Below are 26,141 nucleotides of genomic sequence, written 5' to 3'. Positions count from 1 at the left end.
GCACTAGTTCAGAGGTTATCTCTTTCCTCCCAATGTAGAGTAAAAAGGATAACCTCTGAACTAGTGCAGCCCAGTGTAGCCAGGTCAGCTATAAAGAACAGACCTATTATCTCATTTTTTTATTTCTAGCAGTAGCAACAGGTCGTACTTCCACCAGAAAGGACGAACGAAGAGGCATTGAAAGTTATGTGAATTTGCGATTTAATCGTACTTGGTTAGTTAATCGAGAGTACATTTAATAAAATTACAATTCATCTCGAATTTGTGTACAGGTAACGTTTTAATTATGTTCAATTAAATTATATTTTTTTCGTTACATATATCCATATCAAAGATATTCATTTGCTTATAACCGTTACGAGAAAATTTGAAAATGACGATGATCAGCAATTATTATACATAAGTATTCTAATGTGTATAATGTAGTTTTTAAATTATCTACAAATGGAAATTCGTAAAAATCCTGATTATATAATATATATATATAGTATATAATTTATTATAAATCATCAGGTTCATTTAACTTATTTCATTTTTAACATGTTGTGTTATTATTATCCTTCTAATTTAATTTTTTTTATTTGTATTGTATAAACAGTGGAGTCAACCAACTATAAATTCAAAATAAATTGAAATACACTCAACCAATTTATTATACAGTGACAAAACGATGCTTTCTCAGGAAAAAACTAGCCATGGACGCATGGCAGATTTTAAATTTAACAATAAACTTGAAGTGAGTGTTAATAAAATTATTCTTTAATTTATGTACTTTAAATAAAGGGTTTATGTACTTTAAATAAAGGGAAACAGCAATATTATACCATAGTAATATTTTTATTTAATGAAATATTTCGATAATGTTATAGTCTTGCATTTTTGTTTCCATTTTCCATATATATATATATATATATATATATATATATATATATATATATATCTTTTAACTATTTGATTTAACACACTTCATATTTAAAATATTTGATACGTTTAACATATCTTTTAGGAAGCCCGAAGAAGGAGAAATGCATTATCAGTGGAATTACGTAAAGCCAAAAAAGATGATCAATTATTAAAGAGACGCAATCTCGACACTGAACAAGATTTGTTAACTTTGTGGAACAAAATAGGCGAGACTGTTTCGCCTACTCCTTTACTTTCTATAGAAGAAATTGTAGATGGTATAAACTCACCAGATGTAATGACACAATTAGCAGCAACACAGACTTGTAGAAAGTTATTAAGTCGAGAAAAAGATCCTCCTATTAACGATATAATACAGGGTGGCATAGTGCCACGTTGCATTGAACTCTTAGATTGCGATCATAAGTAAGTATATACACACAAATGACATTTTTATATTTATATAAATAATTTCCTTATTTTTGTCTAGCATTCGCTTGCAGTTTGAAGCGGCATGGGTATTAACAAATATAGCTTCGGGTACATCCGAACAAACACAAAATGTTATAAAGCATGGAGCTGTGCCAAAGTTGGTGAAATTACTCAAGTCTGTGTCGCCTTATGTTAAAGAACAAGCAGTATGGGCTTTGGGAAATATAGCTGGAGATGGACCACATGCGCGCGACTTTATTCTTAGACATGATGCTCTATCTCTTCTACTTGATTTAATTAAACCAGATATTTCTGTATGTATAACATAATTTGACACACAACACTATCAAAGTCAATTTTTTTTATTTTTTTACTTTATGTCTAAATCTCGTTTCTCTAATCGTTATTCTAATGTTACATGTTTCATGTTTTACTGGTTTTCTCATTTTAATATAGTCTATTGATAAATATTAATGGAGAATAATGCAAGAAAATTTAATTCAGAAAAAATACTAGAGCTAACAGAATATTGTTTTCATCTATTAATATTATATTTTTTTTATTTTTATAAAATTACATTTATATTCTATTATATTATTAACTAAACAATATATTTGAATATGCCAATATTTTCAGGTAACATTTCTGCGTAACATTGTTTGGACTTTATCTAATTTATGTCGAAATAAGAATCCACCTCCACCCTTTGAGCTGATTAAACCTGCTCTTCCAGTATTTAATCGTCTACTTAGCAATACAGATACAGATGTACTTGGTAAGACATTTGCATGTTTTATTGATTGCATCATATTTTATTATTAGTCAATCCTGTATCTGAATAAAATATTTATGTTGCTATTTGTAATGTTTAGCCGATACTTGCTGGGCACTCTCTTACCTTACCGATGGATCCAATGACAAAATACAAGCGGTATTAGAAACTGGTATTATACCTAAACTCGTTGACTTGTTGAAGTCAAAGGAAGGAACCGTTCTTACTCCGGCGTTGCGTGCAGTTGGAAATATAGTGACAGGTGATGACATTCAAACGGATGCTGTAATTTCCGCGGGAGGATTACTACATCTTGGTGCATTGTTGCGACATCATCGTCCTAATATTGTGAAAGAAGCTGCTTGGGCGATCAGTAATATTACAGCTGGTAACACAGAACAGATTCAACAAGTAATAGGTGCTGGTTTGATACCATCACTGATAAATGTTCTTCATTTTGTAAGTGTGTTTATCCATATATGGAAAATAATTAATCAAAAGTTCTTAAGAAATATTTTGAAAGAATTCCATTAGTAAATGTATCTACAATATATATTTTTAGGGAGATTATAAGGCACAAAAGGAAGCTGCGTGGGCTATAACTAACTTAACATCGGGTGGGACAGTCCAAAATTTGGCAGAATTAATACAAGCGGGTGTATTACTACCTTTCTGTAATTTGTTGGAAACAAAAGATTGGAACATTATTATTGTCGTCTTAGATGGCTTAACTAATATCTTGCACACTGCACAAAAAATGGGAGAAATAGATCGACTTGCTATTATGATTGAAGAAGTTGGAGGATTAGATAAAATAGAAGCTCTTCAACATCATCAAAACGAGCAAGTTTATCAAAAATCTATGGCTATAATCGATACATTTTTTTCTGAAAAGGTTTGTCCATATATGCATATGCACATACATGTATGTATATATATATTTTTTTTTCTTTTTTTCTTTAAATATACATTTTATTTAAAAACCAAAAATAATATAATCTATAAAAAACAACCAATGACAACTTGTTCTATTTTTTTAGTTTAAATAGTTTTATGTTTTGGGTCTATTATTATTCTAATAGATTTCATATAATAACCGATTTTATATATTAAAATTTTGAGATTTTTTGTGTTTTATGTATTCATAGTTTATATTTATAAATTCCATAAAAATTTTTTCCCGATTTCTTTTCTAACAAAACAAAAACAAAAAAGTTTTTTTTTTTTTTCAGGATATTGAAGAAGTGATACTTACTTCTAAAGAAAATGTTGAAGGACATCTTGAATTTAATGTAACGGAAAATGCATCAATAGATGAATTCAAATTTTGAACATGCTTTGGATCTGGAATATAAATAAAATATTGTAAGTCGAAAAATTTTGTAAATACATACGAGACTTGATTATTGATTTATTGTAATTGTCTATAATAGCGATAATAATCTATAACACAAATTATAAGATTGACAGAATGTTTAATTATTCAATCAAGTTTTAGCGATTTACGCAAAAAGCGGAAGAAAAAGAATATACATTTTAAGCAGATAAATCGATCATTTAATGAATTGAAAATAAAAAATGAGCTTGTTTTTTTATACATCATTATAAAGAAAGGATTCTATTAATGTGTGTACATAATTATAGTGAAGCTTTATTGAGATAATTAAGTATCGTATGTTTTTTTTCTAGTTATTTTTAAGTATAAATGAAATCATTGTGTGTTATATTAATTTTGTAAATCAAAAACTTCAAAAATATTGATATAATTTCTAAAGCAAAAGCGTTATAAAGATAAAATTTAAATTTAGTTTTTTTATATTAACTACAAAAACTAACGAAAAAAATTATGTAGTTTCATGTTTTTAATTCTTCCTTCTTCACATATAGAAAATGATCATTGATTATATAAAATCTCAAATTTTCTACAAATTAAGATTATTATTATTGCATTATTTCTACACAAATCATTTTATGAACGAGTATTAATAAAAAAACAAATTTTGATAATTTGCAAGAGAAAATTCATAATTAAGATTAATAATGTAATGATTCATTATTATTCACTACAATTTTTTTGTACAAAAAGGAAAGTCTTACACCTTTTCTGTATGAAAAGAAAGAAATGCTCAGTATTATTTATTACATTTTACTTTGTACTTTTCTAATAAAACGTTGATAAATATTCATAAATGAAATTATTTTATCCCATTATTGTAATTTTCTACAAAAAATCCTTATTGAAGAGATTGATAAGAACAATGTTAAATGTCTAATATTTAATTATTTTTATATATTTATTCATTTGCTATATACTATATCTTATTGTATGTTGGATAAATTAATATGGAAATTGGTCTTATCAATTAATAAATATGATTTCAAATATAATGATGCGCATGTAATAAATAATTTATTTTCAAGAATTAATACATATTTTTTGTTATCTATGACACCTACCAAATTATTTAGCTTGAAGAATAGTACTTCTGTAGCAAATAATAGAAGTGCATGTTTAATTTTTGACTGTTACAAAAAGCGCTAAAAAAATCATTGCCAGTTAGACATCTTTCTTCAGCTCTTCTCTAATAATGAAGAAACTTGTAAGTGATGTTGTTAATATGTACTTCATTAAAATGTGTATCTTCACATTATCGACCTAATATGAAGTCGCTTTGATCATTAACTAAGAAATGATAAACAAAAGCAGCTTTCTTTTTATCGAATGTAATCTGAGTCGCACGACTTCTTTGATGACGATCATCTCTGCTTCTCGGTGGATCTCTCAAAAATATTGATCCAAATAATGTGGCTGAAAATAATATAATAATGCATCAAATACCATTATGAATATGTGAAAGCATGAATAATAAAATAAAATGAAAATTAAAGATAAAATATATAAATGTAAAAGTACCGAGTGTCTTAGCATCAAGTTCGTTATCTTGCATATGATTTAATAACTCTTGCAAAAATGAACTGATGTAAAGAAAAACTGTTCTTCTAGTTTCTGGTAACTGCATCACAATCTGTGAATGGATAAAACAATATGACAATTTGATGTATAGTCCCCCTTTTTCTCTTATATGATAAAAAAAAACTAAAGTTTGATTTACTTGTTTGCATTGAAAATAATTAGTTGCTGCAGATAGGCAAACATTATGTAGATTGTATGGTATTAAGGGTTCAGCTGTAGACTCTAAAAGCAATAATAATGCTTCTGCTACTGAATGTATGCTACCAGCTATGTAGAGTGAAAAAAAATTAATATATTAACATTAAGGAACAATAGCATGTAATATAATTATAGTATTTTAAGATATGAAAAGGATACGCATTGGATCTTGACTTGATTCATCTAACCAATCTCGAATAGCTATTATTTCACTATGAAGACCTGGTGTTTCAAAAAGTCCTGGAGTTTTAATACCATGTCGATATAGCCTGTCCACTAAGTGCCATACTTCTTTCGGTACTGGATATGGTTCTTGTGATGGATTTTTATTGTTTTCCTAAAGTCAAATTGAATAAAGATAGAAATAAAGTTAGAGTAATTAATATTCAGAATAGTGGAAATCCATTGTAACAATTTTTGAATACTCACCAATTCTATTAGTCTTCCAACAGGAATTTCTCTAATTGGAAGTGAAATATGAACCAATGCTTCCATAGAGGATCCAAAACAGCTTCTCTCATAAGTACCTGGAAAATACCATTGGTTCACATAACATTATTGATGGATATTTAGAGCTTTATATAAATATGGAAATAATAATAGTTTTTCACTATATTTTACATGCAACATACCTGTTACAGTAATGAAAATGTCCTTACCCCCCTCGAGATGTAATACCAGAATATCATATAATTTATCCTCACCAGAATTCAGTTTACATGCAGTTTTCTTGTCTATATATACTTCCAATTTAATATCGCATTTTTCGCCTATATGTGACCAAAAAAGAAAAAAAGAAATATATAATTGAAAATAAAATGAGAAATATCCTACAAAGATATGAAAAAAAGCATAGATATTATAAATATATACCTGGTTTTATGAAACCTGTATAAGGTTCTATATGTAACCAATCTTTGCAATAACTTGTATCATCCAGTTTTTTTATGAATTCAAATTGTACTGGTACCTAATTTGCAGAAGATAAAAAATAAAGATTAAGCGTGCATGCATATGTTTGTATATATGTAGTATAACATAAATTGTGTCACTTATATTCTACCTGGCCTGTATTAGCGATAATGAGTTCTTTACTACTAGGTTCGAGAAATTTTAAAACATCAAAAATAATATCCGTAGTATCGACCATTACTTGAGGCAAGAATTCATTTTCCAATTTATCAAGTTTTTTCATAACTTCCTCATGAATTTTACGATACTTGGCCATGTCTATAATTCGTATCTGTTTTAAAAGATTATATAATATATATTATTTTTTTTTAAGTAACAGTATAATAATAAAGAAAAAAACTATCCATAGACTTATGCATTTTTACCTGAGACTCAAAACTTGCACTAACTGGTTTGTGATCGGATATCTTAAGTTCTGAATAACTTTTGTAACTAATTGATTTAATCATATCTCCTTTCCATAACACTCGATCACACCAAGCTGGAGCTCTGCATTTTTCACTGCATATCATCAAATGCAGATATAAAAAGAAATCATGTTTAATTGATTTTATTTTTAATGAATATATTATATGCATTTCTGTAATTATAATTTAATAAAATTTTGAAAATACCTCGAGTCCCAGTTGTCAGTACCTGGATCATATTTATATGTAGGTTTAAAATTAATTTCGGCTTCCTGAAATCCTTGAAACACACGTCCTGCTTTGCGCTGTTGTCCAAGCTGATCTAGTGCTAAGACAGAGTTATAATTGCCTTCTGAAATGTACTGCTTAGCAACTGCAGCATCCATATCTGTTATTCGATAATTTAAATCCCCCAACCAATAAATTTGACTGTAATATCAAGTTGAATTAATATATCATGAAATATAAATTGTAATAAATTTGAAATAATAAATTAAGCTAGAAATACAAGTAACAATAACATATATAGAATAAAATTTAATATAATTTGTATATATATAATTTATGAGTATGCATGTAACAATTATGTATGATATACATAAAAAGCTTACTCGTGATCTTTAAAGTTTTTGGGTGGAACATATTTTGTGAAGGATAATCTTGCACAAATATCAGCATAATCCTGGTTGCGTCGTTCAAATTCTTCACAATGCGCCGCTAAATGAGCATTAACAAAACAAACGGATGTATTGTGAATACAACAGCTTACTGCTACACCGCCTTTATTGCCCTATAAAATAAGCAATCTATTAAAATGTGAGAATCATAATTGATTATTTATTGGAATTAAGAATTTAATATTGCATTATTGTTACATGTCTTGATACTATAGCAAAGAAAAAAGTATTGTAATTTATATATAAGTATTATTAGATATTAAAAATTTTCTTACTAATTTCCCCATAATGCCTGTTCCTACTGTATCAGTAGATACATTTTCAATGTATGGCATATGAGTTTCGAGCGCATATACTAGCAACATTATTCCTACTAATCTGACAAGAGCAACCTGGGTATACACACCGCCGGGATGAAGCGAATCAACTATGACTTGCCTACAAGATAGAATTTTCTTTTATTTTTATGTTACATAATTCTTTCTATATGCTATATGTATCTATGTTATAATATTATATGTGTATATGTGTAACATACTACTTTCATTTTTTATTATAAATGACATACCTCCACTCCTCTTCTCTAGGAGTTTCGTGAAATAGGAATGCTTCTTTACTTAAATCTAATTCTTGAAATCCAATAGCATATATATCTGGTGGCAATTCGTCCGTACTCAACCACTGATCTAATTTAATGCCATTTGGGGGCTGTCCATTGACATTCCATGTACAAGTCAGTATACTATAATTAACTATACTATAATAACAGTAATCTTATACAAGACACTAAAGCTTATTCTAGAGTTGGATAAAAGAAAATGAGGCAAAATTTTGTAACTATGCAATGTAACAAACCGAAATGTTTTGCTATATGTGTAGTCATCTTCCTTACAGGCCATTTGATATCGTACCACCGACTCTCGTGCAGCTACCGGCGATTTACCTGAGGCAATGCATTGTCTTCGTACTACTACATCATGGCTTTCGAGATTGAGCAACTATAAAAATAATAAATTAAAATAAAACTTTTATTCAGATAAAATTCTATAAGTCAATTTACGTATTTGTGTAACATTAATTCTTATTATTATATATATTATTATTGTATACTCTTATTAACTCTTATTGTATACTATTATTAACTTACAGAATCAACGGCATCCTGTGCATCTTTACCGGCAGAAGCTAAACTTCTTGTACTTTTTGTTAGTTTTTCGATCCATGAAAATTCTGCTGCTGGACTTTTACCTGTTTGATATACTAAAATCATAATTATTTTGCACATACATGACCTCTGCGCATAAGAATTATCTGTTAGATATACATGCATACATACTTTCTATCGCACGAAATATTTCTGACACTAATGAGCTGGTTGCTTCTCCGAGCTTCATTTCAAATATCAAACGAAGTTTTCTGGACGTAACATTCATGTATATATCACCATCTTGTACTTTTTCATTGGTATCTTAATAATTAAAAAGAAAAGTTTAATTGAGATTCAATTATAGAACAGTTAAAGATGTTATTTATTTAAATGATAGTAAACAGAGAATTCACACAAATATAATTAATGATATTGAATATAGAAAAATCTCAATACCTATATCACATTTAAAATCTTGATCAATAGGCAGTACTCCTTCCAAAGTAAGATCACTATACACTTGTGGAGGTATTCTTGAAGCAAGGAAGATTGCTAAAGCATGAGTCATACCTTTGTAAATGAGAACAATATATCTTGAAGATTTTATCCATCCTTGTATTAAGAACGCTTCTGTAGCCTACAATTACATGATTAAAGCGTTGTAATATTACCGATAATAATATCAAGTTATTGATGACAACTGACATTTATAACTGAATGCAACTTCTAAGAGCCTTAGGTTAATAATAAATTATCACGTTAATCACGATGATAGGTAATATATATCTATTATTCATTAAATTCAGGAAAAAATACCGTTACAACAATCTCTCCTGAGACAAATTTCGATTGCACGATTGCTAATGATTCTGACGCCGACATCGTTCTTGCCGTCACAGTATACGCAGAAGTAATTAAATCTTAGTAATTGTCTCCAATATTGTAGGATTTATATAGGTTTATTATACTATATTATAGGTCATAATATATAGTATAATAGAAAAAAATAAAGTATTAATAAAAATTTGTTGCCTTTAATTCACTCTTGAAACTTTGACAAGTCAACAAAGACTACATGTATGTATGTACACACACCCCCATGCATACATATCATAGTTGGTCACTATTGACTGTGTTCCTGGGTCCGAAAATTTTAGGGCGTATTCACATTTTGACAGAAAAGCAGAAGCCAATCAGAACTCGCGCTGGTAATCACAATTTTCTACTTTTTGCCTTTCTAGTGTACTGCTTACACACTGTTTATTACCAGCGCGAGTTCTGATTGGCTTTCTGCTTTTTTGATTTTTGCTTTTCTGCCAAGGTGTGAATCAGTGTTGGCATGCGGGGCCGGTTTTTCGCGCATGCGCGACAGTAGTGGCGGCTAACCAGCGATGTATCACATGTGGAAGATTTGGCGGGCTCGAGGAAAATTACGTGGCATACAGACATAGTTGAGTGAGACACAGTTTATTAAAAGTTTTGTGATATTTAATAAATAGTCGTGAGTTATTCGTATAGTGTATACAGATAAAAATGTGTGCTGTTGATCACTCGAAACAATTTTCTAAGAGAAAATTTTTTCGGGCGACCAGTGGCACACCTTTTTGTCTGTATTAGATATTTCATTGAGGCTTCATTTGCCGCGCATGCGCGAAAAACCGGCCCCGCCAACACTGGTGTGAATGCGCCCTTAGCTATTTTGTCCAAGCAGTAAGAAGTAGTTTTCAAAAAAGATTTTAATTTTATTTATCAATTTAAATAGTAAAATTTGAAATTATTGTAAATTATCTATTTTTATCTATTTTTAAATTACCTATTTTTCTTTCCACGTGTAATATTGTGTGTAATTTATCTCTTAATGAAATAGTGAAAAATGAAAAATTTCATTTATAATTTCAATAACCTAAATGCATCTATTTTATATGTGTATTTTATATGTATTTTATATGTGTGTCTATGCTGCATCAGTATAATATATACATATAAGATCCTTTCTACATTTATCTTTTTCTTTCTCTCTTTACTTCTCTCTAACGCTCAAATATATATCTATCTTGTTTTAAATGCAGAAATTTTTTAGAAAGCTGCAAGCAGCACGAGAACAGACCTACATATTATATTTTTTTATAACGTTTTACAATTGTTGTATAAAAAAAATATCTAAATAAAAAAATGGTAAGGACTTGTTGTGTTGAAAGGTGCAAAAGAACATCGCGTCCAGGTGATAATGTATCATTTTTCAGGTAATTTATAATTAGATAAATATTATATATATATATATATATATATATATATATATATATATATAAATACTTAAGATAATTTTTAAATGTACTATCTATATATCTTTTTTTCCTTGATATTTCTAGTTTTCCATTACAAAATCAAGATTTATTAAACAAATGGTTAGAAATTATACCAACAAAGAACCGAATTTCAGAATATACTCAAATTTGCAGTACTCATTTTGAAGAATCACAATATAGATGTATGAATGGTAGACGATACTTAAAGAAAGATGCAATTCCTTCTATATTTCCATTTGATTTAAAAATTGTAAGTAATTTTAAAAATAACAATATTTTACTTTAAATAAAAATGTAGTAAGCATATTTTTGTTATTATGTTACAGCACAAAACAAGCAAAGAGGAAGATCAAATTCTCAGATGCCAACAAAATACATCAAAACATATGAGTAATAATATTCGTAATCACTATGATTCTCATTGTAATATGCAGAAGCAAGAAATAACAAATACATCATTGTCATCAACATTAAATACAGTAGATAAAGCAATACAAAGTACTCCTCGAACTCAGGTTTGAAAGAATTTCTATAACAAATTTTTAAATTATTCAAGATTATCCTTTACTTTTTATATTTTTTTATATATTACTAGAGTATAGCTATACAAGTACCACCAAAGCAATTAGCACAGTCCAAAAATGAAAAAAACTTACGCCAACAAATTAAAATTCTTCAAAATAAATTACGCTATAGAGAATTAAGAATGTCAAATGTTTGTCAATTAATAAAACAATTAAAAAGAAAAGGTAAATGCTCAGACCAACTTGAAAAAGTTTTATTAAGAAGACTTTCTGTATTTAACTCAAAACTTTCTCAAAAAGGAACTGAAGATAATATTAACACTAAAGAACATTCTAACACGAAACTGGATCAGTAAATTTTCAAATGTTTATTTTTAAATGTTTATTTCAAATGTTTAATTTTGTAAAGTATATTCCAAATTTATACGATTTTGATTTTGATTTTTTCAGCATAATGTATGTAACTTAATATAGAATCTAATTTGTACATGATTAGTAGTTCAAATTAGAGTAGTCTGTTATTTTAGAACTTTAATCTTTCTATTCTATAATTTCTTATTTATTAATTTTTATAAAGACTATGTATATTATTAAAATAAGATTCATCATACAGATACATCTGTACACAATTTTACATTATATTAATAAATTCGTAAGTAACAAAAATGTTGATTTATTCCGTATTATTATCATAAAATAATTTTGTATATAGTATGTATGTATGCATGTATGTATATGCGCCCGTATGTATGTATGTATGTATGTATGTATGTGTGTGTGTGTGTGTGCGCGCGCGCGCGCGGATATATAATACATACATTATTTTTTATTTATTTAATTTAATTTTTATTTTAATTCGTGATCTTCGCTTTTGTTTTATATTTTGTTTCTTATTTTTGTTATCTTATTTATATCTCATTGTTTACTTTCTTTTTTTTTATTTATTTTTAGTTTTCTCTATATATTTATTTGTATGTTTAGTATTCCGATAAGTAAATGCTGCATATATATAATCCTATATTTTTAATTTTAATTGAGTGAGTTGCGAAAATTTTATATATCATGAGCAGCCGAATTTTTTTATCAATTAATTTATAATATATTCAATTGTTGATATAAAACCGCTTCTTTGGTGATTAATTTAGATGTGCATTGATTTTGCAGTTAATTAAGGCAGTTTTATATAATTTCTTTATGCCAGAAGAGAGATTACTATTTTTTTTATTGAGAAGACTTAATTTTCTCAATTCTATCTATCTAGGTAGGAGAGGAAGTGTTTCTACACTATATGCTCGTCCATATTTTAAGTTCTGCACGTTCTCGAATTATATATTTTAAATTATTATGTTGCAAGGGGAGGTGGAGGAAATTAAATCGTCCATTCAAAGAACATTAATTATTAAAAAAAATTATTAAAGAATCGGTTTTTAAAACTGCAATTTTACACTGTTTTTATTCTTTTTTTTTAAATTTATTTATAAAAAATTTTTATTAACGATTTAAAAAAGAATTAGAGAAACATACACATATATATACACATACATACATATACAAACATACACATCATACGGAAACGTAGTATATACAAACGCATGTGTATAAATATACACCAGAGTTAAAAGAGCATTCTTGAAATTCAATATCAACATTATATGTTATACATTTACTTTGAACTCTTGAGGTTTTTTTATTTTAAACTTTCGATCTGATACTATTGCAGAATAAGTTATATATATATAAATTTAATTTATTCATACATAAGTTTACATATATATACATAAATTTTTTCATATACTTTACATATAAGTTTTTTCTATTTAGTGTTTGCAAGTCTAATATATAAGTTATTTTATATAGATGTATTTTTGTATTATATTTATTATATATATGTTAAACAATTTTTAAATACTTTTGTGTTTATTCGCTTCCGCGTGCATTTTTTATTTATTTTAAACCTTACATTATTATTCGATTGTGCAATTATTATTTTATACTCTCGCATACTGGGTTTTTAATCCTTTTAAGAGAAGGTTTAAGATAAAAATAAACTCTTTCTCTCCTCTTTCCTTCTCTCCCGTCTATCCTTGTTTTTTCTTTTATCATCCTCTCTCGATTTCTCTCTTATCATCCCTTCTTTTTCCCTCTGTTTTTCTTATCTCTCTCTCTCCCTTTTCGTATAGCGCAGCATCTATTATCGAATGCGCAGACTCTACGCCTGCAACATCTCTCGGAAGGGATGATCTCTCGCTCAGTATTGAAAATTCGTACGACGCAAGTAATTCATAGTTATCGACGTGATCTCACGTAGATTCAAAATAGTGAATGAGTGAGTGAATTGCAATTGCAGAAATTACTAATAATATTGAATGGGATAAACGTGAAGGACCGCGTCGTTTCGCATCTGCTCAGGTCGAGAGAAAGTCGCGGAGCGTTCGATTCGCACCACCGATGGCAGATCACGATAACATTTACGACGACGAGGTAATCAATTAAGTCGTATGAATTGCCATCACACATCACGCAATGTTCTGTTATTTTTAAAAAATTTTTACCAATTTTATATAAATGAATATTTATTTGTTATTCCTCGATTTTTTTTACACAAGTAGATTTTTTTTATACAAAGACATAAAAAATGACTATATTCCATTTATTTTTCCGCTTATTTCTTGTAAGTTAATATTATTAACTAATCCTCGTGAATACTAGTTAAAAATGGCAAGTGCGGCTTCTCAGCAACAAGTAATATCAATACATGATGATGAAATAAATGGAACATTTATTTCTGTAATACGTAATAATAAGTAAAGATTTTTTTCAAAAAATATGTATAGTAGTAGCAGTTGACATATTTACATGTGTTATTTTTATATTATATCATGAAGTCATACATTATTTTTAAGTATTATGCTATTATTCTGTTAACAACGTAATTTTTTAATACACATTATAATATACACTCACGAAATACTCCAAACAAATTATTCAAAACGCTCGAAATAAATCTTTATCTCACCATCAGACTAATACTAACTTTTCCTTAAGAGAAATTATATCTTATAGTAAATATTATTTTTTTCTTATAGTAAATTATTCTACACATCAAGAATTATATACAGAAATATTGATTTCAATTAATATAGTATCGTTAAATGCGTTTGAAATTTTTGCTATTTATAACAGCTATGTAACGATTTTATACGTGTATTATTGAAAAGATGATTTTAATGAGTTCGATTTAGTATGCAATTCGTCAGATTTCTAAAACATGAAAAATTAAACTTGAGAAGTAAATTTATTACTAAAAAAAATCCACTTTTTCAAGAGCATGATATACATTGATACGCGTTCGTCTCTTACTCGTTGACGCACAGCGCAGTACATCGCTTCTCTCTCTATCGATTTTAGCTACAGCAGCTGACTAGATTCTAGCTCTTGCTATGCAACACAAAACTGTAATTGACTCTTTTGTCTACAATAGCGTTATGATATCAGTGATCTTTAACAATTTTTTCAAATATTTGACCTGGAAAATGTTATAGATGTATTTATAAAGACGTTTTTATATATCCCCAGTTTCATTCATACTATTTCTCTCTCTTTTTCTAAAATAAATTCTGTCGATGATCTAATACTCATATCCTAGTTCATCTTGTTACCTGCTTTTATTCCCCAGCCAACACAAACACGTTAAAGATGTCATAAAAAGCGTATAAAAGATGTTTGAATCTTCTAAATATTTATATTAATATCACTTAAATTGTATGTCATTTACCTTTTTGTAACAGAATAAGGATGACGAATATAAAAAAGTTTTGACATTGGCTGCGTTCCGATATTCACTGCCAGTACTGAAAATCTATAGTTTGCGTGACATAAACTATAGATTCTCAGTACTGGCAGTGAATATCGGAACGCAGCCATTATCTACTTCTGGAAAATATATGAAATATATTTTATTAAATTGTAGAAATCTCTCTTTATATTATAGAAAATTCACACTATTATATTATGAAAAAATATATCGCATTTTAAATTAAAATTTTATTAATATTATGGCATCTCGGATGGAAATTTGTTTTATTTTTAATGTGTTCGTATCAATGATGTTATTTATATTGCATTAAATTATTGTGAATAATAATTTAGAGATACATAACATATACACAACATAATTATTTAATTGTTTAGCATTAGCGTTAGTTAAGAACCTTTGTGATAGGAGCTAGTTTCAGCCAACCCGAATCAAAGGAATTGGCGTGGGATTTTAATAGCATTACTCGTGATCGTCGCGGTCCTAGCTCTTATTGTCACATCTGTCGCTTTGCTTACACCTCCCGATGATGGCCCTAGAGTACGAGGGACGCGATTACGTCTCTCCGAGGTAAGTAATGAACGATTTGTATCGACATGTAATTAAAATTAATATCTGGGAAGATGTGAGAAAATATAGAGCTAAAAAATGTTCTGTAATTTTTACAAGGTACAAAATAATATTTTTTTATTTAAAAGAAATATTTTCGGCATTTTATGATTATATATATGAAAAATATTTTTCTCTATATATTTATGTTTATTAATTGAATCCTTTTTATTACTTAAATCTTTGAAACACATTTATACACATATAATCGTGAAATACCGAAAATATTTCTTTTCACACAAATCGACACGTCTTCTAAAAATAAAATAAACGGGATTGATTCGAAGATGCGCTTTTGCCTCCCAGGTGCTTTCGGGAGAATTATCTCCTTTATTATTTAATGGATCTTGGACAAGTAATTGTCATATATGCTATCGAGATATTTGGGGTGGCATCTCTTTGTTGAATGCTTCGGATCCAAATATCGTATCGCACAGTTTAATGCCGAATGAAACATTTGTAAGTATTTAAAAATGTCTTTGTAAGAAAACTATCAATTGCGCTATTTTTTCAGTTTAGTTGTCAGGAAATAAACATTCATAACTTTCTTATGCAGAGACGACTGAATCCAGTAAAATTTTCCCTATCACCGGATCGAAAATACTTGCTCCTTGCTCAAAACGTGAAGAAACTATTTCGTTATTCGTATTTAGCACAATACGTCACTTATGACGTCAAGACACGGTCAGTGTAATTTATATATGCATGGATAAAACATTGTAATTATTTATAGTATCGTTTAATGTCTTAATGGTAGTTTTTCTTTAATATATCGCTAATTAAATTAAATCTTTTTAAATTAAATAACGCCTTGACATTTAAAAATTTTTATGAATGGCTTTACAGAGAGTGCATAATGTTAACTCCTCATCCTGAAAAAGATGTTCATCCATATCTTTTACTAGCGCAATGGGCTCCGAGTGGGCATGGACTCATCATGGTGCAGGATTACGATATTTATTATAAGACAAGTCCCATAAGCAACACCGGATATCGCGTAACAAATACCGCGGTACCTGGCATATTATTCAACGGCGTCCCAGATTGGCTATACGAGGGTAAAACATATATTTTACTGTCTAATTTTTGTATATGCGCGATTTGGAGACAATGAGTAACAAGAAAAAAAAATTAATATTTTAAGAGCACAATTTTGAAATAATTTTTGAAAGATATACCTACATATATATATTGAATAAATAAAGATAATAATATCTATTATTTTATTTTTTATAGAAGAGATATTACATAGCGGAGAGGCAATCTGGATGTCGCCACATAGCCATATGATGCTTTACGCCTCGTTCAATGATTCTCTCGTAGAAGAAATGCATATTTCATGGTTTGGAGAGGGAAATAAAGCTTTGTATCCTGATATACGATCTTTACGATATCCTAAGGTACGTGATATATTAGAGAGAGAAATTATTATAATGTTTTAATAAAATCAAATTTTTTATACCACTTTATTCATTGATAACATCAAAGTAAAAAGGCATTATTTAAGTAAAGCATTATTTAAAGTAAAAGAACATTATTTAGCATTGTTTTATTTTCTAGCCAGGAACGCCAAATCCTTCGGTACGATTGTATGTTGCCGATCTAGCTGACCCGAAAAATATTCGTACAAAGATAGTGAAACCGCCGTCTATCATCGAGCATGTGTAAGTTTTTTATCTGTCTTAGAAATATTTATAATAAATCTATAAGATTCTGTTTGAGAAATGTTTGAAAGGATGAGATCGAACTTGACTTTGAGAAATTATTAACAATACATAATATATTCTCGAATGTAATGAATATAAAAAACTACAAATAAGATAAACTTTTTTGTCATCTGTCGTCAATTAATTGAAAATATATGTCAATGAAAAATATGATCATCACGACACAAATCATCAAATGAAATATAAGTATTTAAGTTTGAATTTCTGTTGGCCTGTTAGATTAATATCGCACCGCAAAATAATATCAAATTATAAAATAAATTAATGTAAATTTTGCTACACATTGTTTTAATATAATGCTCTTGATATAATTTTTGTAAATTTATATCATCTTAAGATTATATGAAATGAAAAATAATTCACTCACCAGTATGATGCGCAGCGACGGAGTTATAGTACGCAAGACGTCGACCTGTAAAGTATAAGAACATATCTTTATAAATTACATATGTGTATAAAATTACTTTAAAAGTGATTAATATTTCAAAGAAAAATAAATATTGTTAACAATTATAAATTTTTAATATGTAATATATTTTTAATATATTCTTTAAACTTCTTTAATATTTAACAAAAGTAACATAATTCTTGGAAAAAATTTTATTATAATTGTCTAAATAATGACGAATTTTACACTTTATAATATAAAAAATATATATAATTTTATATATAATTTATACATAAAAATATTTTTACACAGATCTTTTAAGTATTATTCGAAATAAAATTTAGAATATTTTATGCACATTGCACGTATAATGATATAAAATAAAATTAGTACTATCGAAATGAACGAGCAATTAACTCGCAAGTATTAAATATATAATAAATTAAGTTATATGTTGCTTACCCATGATTGCTCCGCCGTTGCCCGATGCATCTTCGGATCTCCTTTTTCTCTCTTGTTCATCTTTTGCTGTCCTTTCATGGCACTAACAGTCATTCGCGAAAATATAATACATAATTGATAAGAGATAATTAACAATTAATGATGGCATTTACTAATTAAACACGTTGCAACACTTGACCGGAATTTATCCGTTCCGTACTTCGCGATAGTTAATAATCGAAAAATTCTAGATTGACATCAGCAATTTCTCCTCGATACAACACGATATTACGCGAGTTAAATAATTAATTAAGACGCAAGATGTATCATCCAAAAATATACAAAAAATTAAAATTTATTATTACACAGATAATACATTTCAAACATAATTTCTCAAAATAAATGTATTATTAATACAAACGAATTATATTTATGTTAACTTGATCTATTCCAATTCTTTTTCCCAAAAGAAGAATCACAGAAATAATTATTATCATAAACATCGAAGAGAATAAAACAATAATTTATAATTCTAATTTTTTAATGATATATTTACGACTCGTTAATCAAAAGAATCTATTAATCACGCGAGTTGATAATCGCTATTATAAAAACACGTTTAATAATTATTAATATTCCAATTGTATTTCGAAAGATATTATTACGATATTACGAAGATATTACTAAGATTTTACTAAGATATTACCACGGCACACGAAGCGTCTCGCACCTTCTCGTTCGAGTGTCGTCGTACGAATGATGAGATGACTACGTCTGGTAGACAGTAGCGCGTTATACACAAAAGGCATGATTATTATTGTACACGTTCGTACTTCGAGAGATACTACAATATTATTAAGATATTACTACGGCATGTGGAACGTTATTGTCTGAATAACAAGGTCACTACAAATCTTATACAAATAATAGTACGCGTTATACATCACAAAAGACGTGATTATTATAAGAAACGAAAGACGTATGATATTTGTTGATACCTTACAATCATAATTTAGAATATACGATAATATTAAGATATTACTACGGCAAACAGACCGTCTTCTATCAAGCCATTACCATACCGCTCGAGTGTCACCGCGTGAATATCAAGGTGACTACCCCTTGTAAACAGTAACACGCTATACACCACAAAGACCAAAGTCGACTATCTCTTACTTTCACAATAAACGCGTGCCTGTACGAAATATTTAACGCAAAATAAATTCATGCGGAATATTCTATTTAAAAAAATTTTTTTCACTAATTATTAATAGGCATTTAAAAAGAAATATAAATAATCATACAAGACGTGTAGTGAGATAAAAAATTATTCTCTCACTCTTTCTTTACGTAAAAAAAGATATACTAATTATATCTATTCTATGTATTATGTAATATATTAATTTATATTTTATATTTCTGTGTATTATATGTAACATATTAATTTATCAAAAGATGATTTATTTACCTCTATTGTATCTATATATCTTTTACATATATATATATATGTGTGTGTGTGTGTGTGTATGTGTGTGTGTGTGTAATTATTTAATAATAATAATGTATTAATTTTCACTTCATTCTATAAAGAATTTTTAAAATTATAATATTAAACATTTTTAATTAAGTAATAATAATATTTCTAAAATCAACATTTAATATTGATTAATAATAAATAATAATAAATATAAATTTTTAAATAACAGTAACTCATTTTAATAAATGAGAGAATATGAGAGAAATATCAAATATATATAGAAATATCGAATATATATATGAAAAATTTTATTCTTATCTACTTGAATTATTGATAATAATAATTGATGAAAATATGAATTGTAATATCATTTCCTTCTCTTATAACATGTCAAAAAGCTTTTATTTATGTCAAATCAATAGAAAAAATCATATACTTTATATTCTAATTTAACAACATAATATTATGAAGCATTAAATATAATCATATTTATAAGATATCTAACACACAAATAAATGAATCTTTTATAAATCAAGATATATATTACAATAGAAATATCGGAACAATATATTTGTAGCTAATATTATAAAAAAGTGAGTGTTTATTTTACTAAACATTCGTCGTATATATCACTGTATTTTGTTTGATTATTTGTATTTCTTCTTATATTTTCTTAAATTAATAATTAATTAAGTGAGAAATAGATTATAAGAAATAAAATATTCTGTATGGATTTTACAGTAAATATTTTGCAACATTATTTTGTTCGATTTTGCTTTTCACGCACTATTTATATAATATTCATCTTATTTTATTCGCACGGCAAATTGAACAAGAAAATAACGATACAAAGCGTCTCGTGTATCATAATAATATCTTTCGAAGATAGAAGAGTATTTTAATCATAGAAAATTTCTCTTTTTTTCAAAAGGAAAGAATAATAAACTCTGCTCTTTTAAGCCATGCCTTTTTACAAATAAATAAATAAATAAATAAAGTATTATATATATATATATATATATATATATATATATATATATATATATAATCTTCATTGACGCTCTCCGTCATCTTTCAAATCTTTCTAAATGCATTTTTATATTTCTCAGGGATCATTACTTCTCGACTGCTTCCTGGGTATCTCAGACAGAAGTCTGTATAACATGGTTGACGCGCGCCCAGAATCTTTCATTGGTGACCATCTGTAAGAATCCAATGTGGCACTGTCAGGTTCGTAAGTACCATCTTTTTTCGCTTATATAGAATATATCTAAATAATCCATATAAATATTGGAATGACTGGCTTTCGACTAATATTATGACTATATTATTATGATCGTACGATTAATATTTAATGTATATCTTTTTATGTAAGATCTTTGGTTACCAAAAAGTATTATTTTTATATCATTTTATATTATATATACGCGTGTGCGTATTCATACGTGCATACGTGCACACACATATTACATTAAGCAAATAAAAGTAACATATAATTAAAAAAAACTTGATAGACAAAGCTTTTAGTGAATTTGTATTAATAAAAATGCAATGGCATGAAAAAAAGCTAAAAATATAAATAATAAATTATTATATTATACCGTCAGTCAATTACATTCGTGGAGTATAATTAATACTAAATGTAAACATTTCGCATTAATAATAATAAAAGAGCATATCATTATAAAAATATAATAAAATTTAAATATTTTTCCGAATATATATAATACAATCTAATAATATGATTATAAAAAAGTATTATTTATGTTTTATTATTATTTCTTTTTTTTATTTTGGGAATACATACATAAAAATAATATAAAAATTGTAATTTACATCAACAGAAATCAATTTATTCATATTTATAATAAAGCTTATAATGCGTATCTTTATTTTCTTGTATATTATTGTTGTATAAATATAACATTATTTTTCCTTCTCTTTTTTCTCTCTTGTTTTCTTTGTATATATGTATATTGTTGCAATTTTACTTTTATAATATATACGACGAGAGAGAGAGAGAGAGAGAGAGAGAGAGAGAGAGAGAAAGAGAGAGAGAGAGAGACTTTTCTAAGTGAGCTTGCGTCTAACAGCTTTGAATTTAAGTTTGACAACGTTTTATTTTTTAATAGATTTATATTCGATATAAAAAAAACACAAATATATTCCATTCAAACAGATTAAAATGTTAAGATTAAGTAAATTATAATTAAATTATAAGTAAATTATTTTAGGAAATACAAAGGATAACGAGCGACAGTCATGGATGGGTGGATACTCCTCCGGAAGCTCCTCTCTTTTCAGCAAATGGTAGTAGTTACGTTGCGATAAGTCCTGTAAAAGATGGACCGGCGGGGTATTACAAGCATATAATCTGGGCTAATGTGCTCCGTAAACAAGTAGTGCCTTTGACTCATGGAAAATTTGAGGTTGTCAAGATTTTGGTATGGGACCAAGTGAATAATACTATGTAAGTTAGTAATCAATTAGTTAATTTATATTTGTACGTTTATTAAAAAAAAGAGATTAATGCGATTTAATATAAAAATAACTTACGCTTTTTTAATCAGATATTTCATCGGTATTCCATCCATGAGACCGGGACAGAGACATCTCTATCGTGTAAGCTCTACTCTTCCTCGTACAGGATCGCCTTTGCATCCTGCTATATGTCTCACGTGTACCGTTTCATCCGATATGACGAACAACGATGAAAGTGAACATCGGACTAGTTCTTCAAACACTCGTCAGAATGATCAGACCAATTTAAACGAATGGCATCATGATCACTATGAGAGTCAAACCGATAATACCGACAATAAGGAAAATCGCCAAGCAAAAGATACCTCCAAAAAGAAGTCAAAAAACAAGAATATTTTAAGTGAGTTTTAAAATTACTTCCCTTATTAAAGCAATATGGGCATCGCAGATGTTTTGATTCGGAGTTTGATTTGAAACAGGATTTTACCTCATAATTGCATGAATTTTAATAAGTTTAATATTTATGACAATGTTCTATCTCATTATTAACATTTAGCAGATAATTATATTTTTTTTTACTTTCCAAATATATAATATGTTCAATGCTGCTACTATTAAATATTTAGCTCTGTTGCATATGCTAACTCTGTTCATAGATATTGCATGTTAATTTTTAGAATTGTAATTTTCTTTTTTTTGTGATATCACGAAAGCTTATATGGTTATGTAAATTATTGATAATGAAATTATAAATGTTGCTTATATTTATTTTATTCATACACTTTCGTATGTTCATTTGATTTTGATCCGCTTAACTATTTTCTCACTACCTCAATTAAAAACTCAATTAACACGTTGCACAGTCAAAGTAGAGCAAAATGATTTCTTTATTTATTATTTACAGAAAACTATCATCCACATTACAGTACATGTAACAAATTGATAGATTGATAATTTCTGATATTCTGCTATACTTACTCACTATGATGCGGCAACACATTTATTTTGCACGCAATCTAGAAACGTAGCATCTATTTTCTTGAAATATGAACTAAAAGGTTCATATTTCTCTTATTTTGTCTTATCGATATCTTTCCTAATTCAAAGATTTCGCAGAAATTTTCTGACTGGCTTTTCCTTATATTATATATATTATATATATTGTTTTTTCTCCCTTAAATATGGAAAAGACACAAAGCCATTCTAAACAGGGTAAGGTAGCGTTCACAATATTAACACATGGTAAAAACTCAATTAGATTAAAAATCTATATAAAGGTTTACACACAGGTTTCTCAGGAGACTGATGAAAAATTACTTAAAAAATAAAACTTACTGTGTATTCTTTTAACCATTATATCATATATTTCTGCTATATAATGGTTATTATTCTCGACATTAGTACTTACACACGGATATACTTACATACAATTTTTTAATGTTTCTTTCGCCTTTTTATACGATATATCAACAATATTTTTAAACACTTAATGATGTGTATAAATTTATACATGCTAAACGCGCGCTAGCTAAAGTCTTATAGTTGTTCGCACCATACGTGTACAGTGTCAATAATGTTGTATCGTTTATGTGCTTCAGATGTGTTTAGCTCAGAACTCTTAAAGGATCTTATCGCGCGATTTTTCATATAAAAAAAAGATGATCTATTTTTTTTCAATGTTTCATTATAATAGAAAAATGTGCTAAATTTATAATTAAAAAATTGAAAACATGATATAAGGTATAAATAACGGTTTCTCGTTACAATGAAGATTTAACATGCATTTTGTCAGTATAATATTTGGTGATCCTAATTCAGCTACTTTTATTAGAATGTCATTTTGACTTGAATGATATACCCAATTATACATCAACTTTTTTATAAATTTGATATGTTAAGAATTAATCCTTTAACAGGAAATTATCAGATCGAAATAATTATATTATTATTAATATTTACAATATTTTTTGCTTTCCCTAAATTGTAATTTCTCTTGCAAAAATTTATTCGCTCGTGTATTAACTAACGTATAACTAATAGTGTTTAATATTCGATTACTTTTTCTAGAGATATATATTTCGAGATATTCATGATTTTTAAATGACACTTAAGCAATATCAATGTCGAGCAAGCAAAATCACTCGAAAAGAAATAAAAATTCACTTGTAAAATCTTTAGAATAGATCGATCTTAGAAATCATATTCAAATTAAAATATAACGGGACGATAGAGAAAAATTATCCTTGGGATACCTCTTGTTGCGTGCGTAGGGTCCTGTTAAGAGGCTGCCTGGATTTTTTGGACCATAGTCGTCCTGTCATACAGTCACGCGTCCTTTCCTTTATAGAGATTTCTTAACAGCCGGCTTTATTGGTAATCCACGACAATAATACCGATGCCTGATGCCGATGGTGCGACATTCTCGAATCCGCAGCCTCCTTCTTTTGTACCATTTTCTTGTGTGTGAGTGCTGACAGAGAGAGACGGACGGTACCCACGAGTAATCAATCAGGTAGAGACAGTACGCAACTAAACAATATCTGTTAGTTGACAATATATAGAATGTTCCTCAGTAAGTATACTTCATTGCAATTGTGAATTTCTTGATCGATTTTGAGTTTATTTTCTCAGCGAAAATATCGAAGATAATCATTGTCGCAATCTGTCAATTTTTAACTTTATATAGAGCTTCAATCTAAACTGTCTAAAATTAAAGCAAAATTTATTTGAATATAATTTTATATATTATATAATTATATAATTTTATATATATTTCTTTATAAAGCTTTCATAATTTAAAAGTACCTTTAATATCAATCGTTATATCACTAGGAAAATTCTAACTGTTTCGACATTTTTGCAAAGGACAAAATCAATTCCAAATTAATCAAATAATTTACAGTTGCTTTCAATGAGGGATATTCTGTATATTTTTTCTGTATACAACGGCGTGTTGTATGTATGACATGTATGGATGCGTACAGCGCGGATGTATATTTGAATGTGGGGAACGCTAGAAATTATCCAGAATTTACATTGTAGGTGTACATATATATATATATATATATATATATATATATATATATTTTTTTTTTTTTTGTTATATCTTTTAAATGATCTGGTGAAATGATGACAAAACGATACCGGCCTGGAATTGCGCGTGTAAATAGTTGTGTTACCGCTCATCTGATATGCATATAGGGTGCACGATTCTATTATTCGGCTTCGATTTGTTTTGTACTTCTAGAGAACGTCGAACCACCTTGTCAGTATCACAATGTGATTTTCCCACCCGAGAGCCTCGAGTATTTCGTTCTCGAATGTCTTGGACCTGGTATACCCACGGTGGCTCTCTACAAAATGGAGATGCCCAAACCGCGGCTCATCACGATGTTGCAGAACAATACATTGTTACGCGTAAGTTAAACTTCAAATTGTCTGCGGGTCTTTGGTGAAGTACATTCTCTTTAGAGATGTTTGTCGATTTTTTTCAAGCTGTACATGTTAATATATTTTCTCACGGATGTGTGTTTATTATAGGAAAGAGTGGCAAACATCGCACTTCCGCAAGTAAAGACATTTCCTGTGCAAATAAGCGGCGGTTACAACGCTCAGGTGAGATTACACCTACCTCCTGGGCTCAGGGAAGATGAAATTACGCGCTATCCATTGGTTGTTCAAGTGTAAGCACATTTTACATACATTATAATTTATTGTGTTTATTATCGTAAACAACAGATGTTGAATAAACTCGAAAGAGTTTAACTTTTTAAATCCTCATTATTTAAATCATGTCGAGGAATAGTTTGATTTCTAATATTTCTTTTATTTATACATTTTATTATAAAAAAATTATATATATATATACATATACAAAAGCTTTGTATATGAG

General features: G+C 28.1%; 4 protein-coding genes across 9 annotated transcripts in view; 3 read left to right on the top strand and 1 right to left on the bottom strand.

Moving 5' to 3' along the window:
- The first annotated feature begins 54 nt into the window (after positions 1 to 54).
- On the top strand, positions 55 to 4,150 carry Pen (karyopherin subunit alpha). Of its 2 annotated transcripts, none has more exons than XM_083084992.1 (8): positions 55 to 214; positions 599 to 736; positions 1,007 to 1,329; positions 1,394 to 1,649; positions 1,972 to 2,110; positions 2,208 to 2,566; positions 2,670 to 3,002; positions 3,340 to 4,150. In XM_083084992.1, exons 2-8 carry the CDS (start codon positions 671 to 673, stop codon positions 3,436 to 3,438), a joined length of 1,575 nt encoding a protein of 524 aa, XP_082941118.1. In that variant the 5' UTR covers positions 55 to 214; positions 599 to 670; the 3' UTR covers positions 3,439 to 4,150. The 2 variants fall into 2 exon arrangements, with proteins under 2 accessions (XP_082941118.1, XP_082941108.1); XM_083084982.1 differs by having other exon boundaries at positions 56 to 272; positions 3,340 to 4,149.
- Ocrl (Oculocerebrorenal syndrome of Lowe) lies at positions 1,878 to 18,394 on the bottom strand. Of its 2 annotated transcripts, XM_083084824.1 has the most exons (21): positions 18,313 to 18,394; positions 17,830 to 17,874; positions 8,939 to 9,119; positions 8,672 to 8,803; positions 8,483 to 8,595; positions 8,191 to 8,333; positions 7,904 to 8,077; positions 7,611 to 7,773; positions 7,270 to 7,448; positions 6,866 to 7,087; positions 6,617 to 6,752; positions 6,343 to 6,522; positions 6,153 to 6,249; positions 5,912 to 6,049; positions 5,709 to 5,806; positions 5,439 to 5,616; positions 5,221 to 5,348; positions 5,022 to 5,133; positions 4,565 to 4,916; positions 3,363 to 3,451; positions 1,878 to 2,492 (listed from the first exon to the last, which is right to left on the bottom strand). In XM_083084824.1, exons 1-19 carry the CDS (start codon positions 18,388 to 18,390, stop codon positions 4,756 to 4,758), a joined length of 2,658 nt encoding a protein of 885 aa, XP_082940950.1. In that variant the 5' UTR covers positions 18,391 to 18,394; the 3' UTR covers positions 1,878 to 2,492; positions 3,363 to 3,451; positions 4,565 to 4,755. The 2 variants fall into 2 exon arrangements, with proteins under 2 accessions (XP_082940950.1, XP_082940958.1); XM_083084832.1 differs by lacking the exons at positions 17,830 to 17,874; positions 18,313 to 18,394 and adding an exon at positions 9,299 to 9,594 and having other exon boundaries at positions 1,880 to 2,492.
- On the top strand, positions 10,174 to 11,954 carry LOC145976308 (uncharacterized). Of its 3 annotated transcripts, none has more exons than XM_083107380.1 (5): positions 10,174 to 10,192; positions 10,563 to 10,725; positions 10,852 to 11,038; positions 11,115 to 11,303; positions 11,384 to 11,954. In XM_083107380.1, exons 2-5 carry the CDS (start codon positions 10,655 to 10,657, stop codon positions 11,666 to 11,668), a joined length of 732 nt encoding a protein of 243 aa, XP_082963506.1. In that variant the 5' UTR covers positions 10,174 to 10,192; positions 10,563 to 10,654; the 3' UTR covers positions 11,669 to 11,954. The 3 variants fall into 3 exon arrangements, with proteins under 3 accessions (XP_082963506.1, XP_082963501.1, XP_082963500.1); XM_083107375.1 differs by lacking the exon at positions 10,174 to 10,192 and adding an exon at positions 10,213 to 10,243; XM_083107374.1 differs by lacking the exon at positions 10,174 to 10,192 and adding an exon at positions 10,243 to 10,261.
- Positions 13,540 to 26,141, top strand: part of Dpp10 (Dipeptidyl peptidase 10) — a 15,254-nt gene continuing 2,652 nt past the window's right edge. Inside the window, exons 1-12 of one of the 2 annotated variants that reach the window (XM_083084849.1) lie at positions 13,540 to 13,793; positions 15,538 to 15,696; positions 16,042 to 16,194; positions 16,292 to 16,419; positions 16,582 to 16,793; positions 16,972 to 17,135; positions 17,296 to 17,399; positions 20,878 to 20,998; positions 22,003 to 22,238; positions 22,339 to 22,649; positions 25,497 to 25,666; positions 25,790 to 25,932. In XM_083084849.1, coding sequence (XP_082940975.1) covers positions 13,761 to 13,793; positions 15,538 to 15,696; positions 16,042 to 16,194; positions 16,292 to 16,419; positions 16,582 to 16,793; positions 16,972 to 17,135; positions 17,296 to 17,399; positions 20,878 to 20,998; positions 22,003 to 22,238; positions 22,339 to 22,649; positions 25,497 to 25,666; positions 25,790 to 25,932 — 1,934 coding nt within the window. In that variant the 5' untranslated portion in view covers positions 13,540 to 13,760. Of the gene's footprint in view, positions 13,794 to 15,534; positions 15,697 to 16,041; positions 16,195 to 16,291; positions 16,420 to 16,581; positions 16,794 to 16,971; positions 17,136 to 17,295; positions 17,400 to 20,877; positions 20,999 to 22,002; positions 22,239 to 22,338; positions 22,650 to 25,496; positions 25,667 to 25,789; positions 25,933 to 26,141 lie in introns of both variants that reach the window. The other variant, XM_083084845.1, reaches the window with a different exon arrangement.

This window comes from Camponotus vicinus, unplaced genomic scaffold (assembly GCF_025532165.1).
Source record: "Camponotus vicinus isolate PSW18456_S1 unplaced genomic scaffold, iyCamVici1.0 SCAF_1, whole genome shotgun sequence".
Classification (NCBI taxonomy): domain Eukaryota; kingdom Metazoa; phylum Arthropoda; class Insecta; order Hymenoptera; family Formicidae; genus Camponotus; species Camponotus vicinus.
This window is presented reverse-complemented; position numbering and strand designations above follow the sequence as displayed.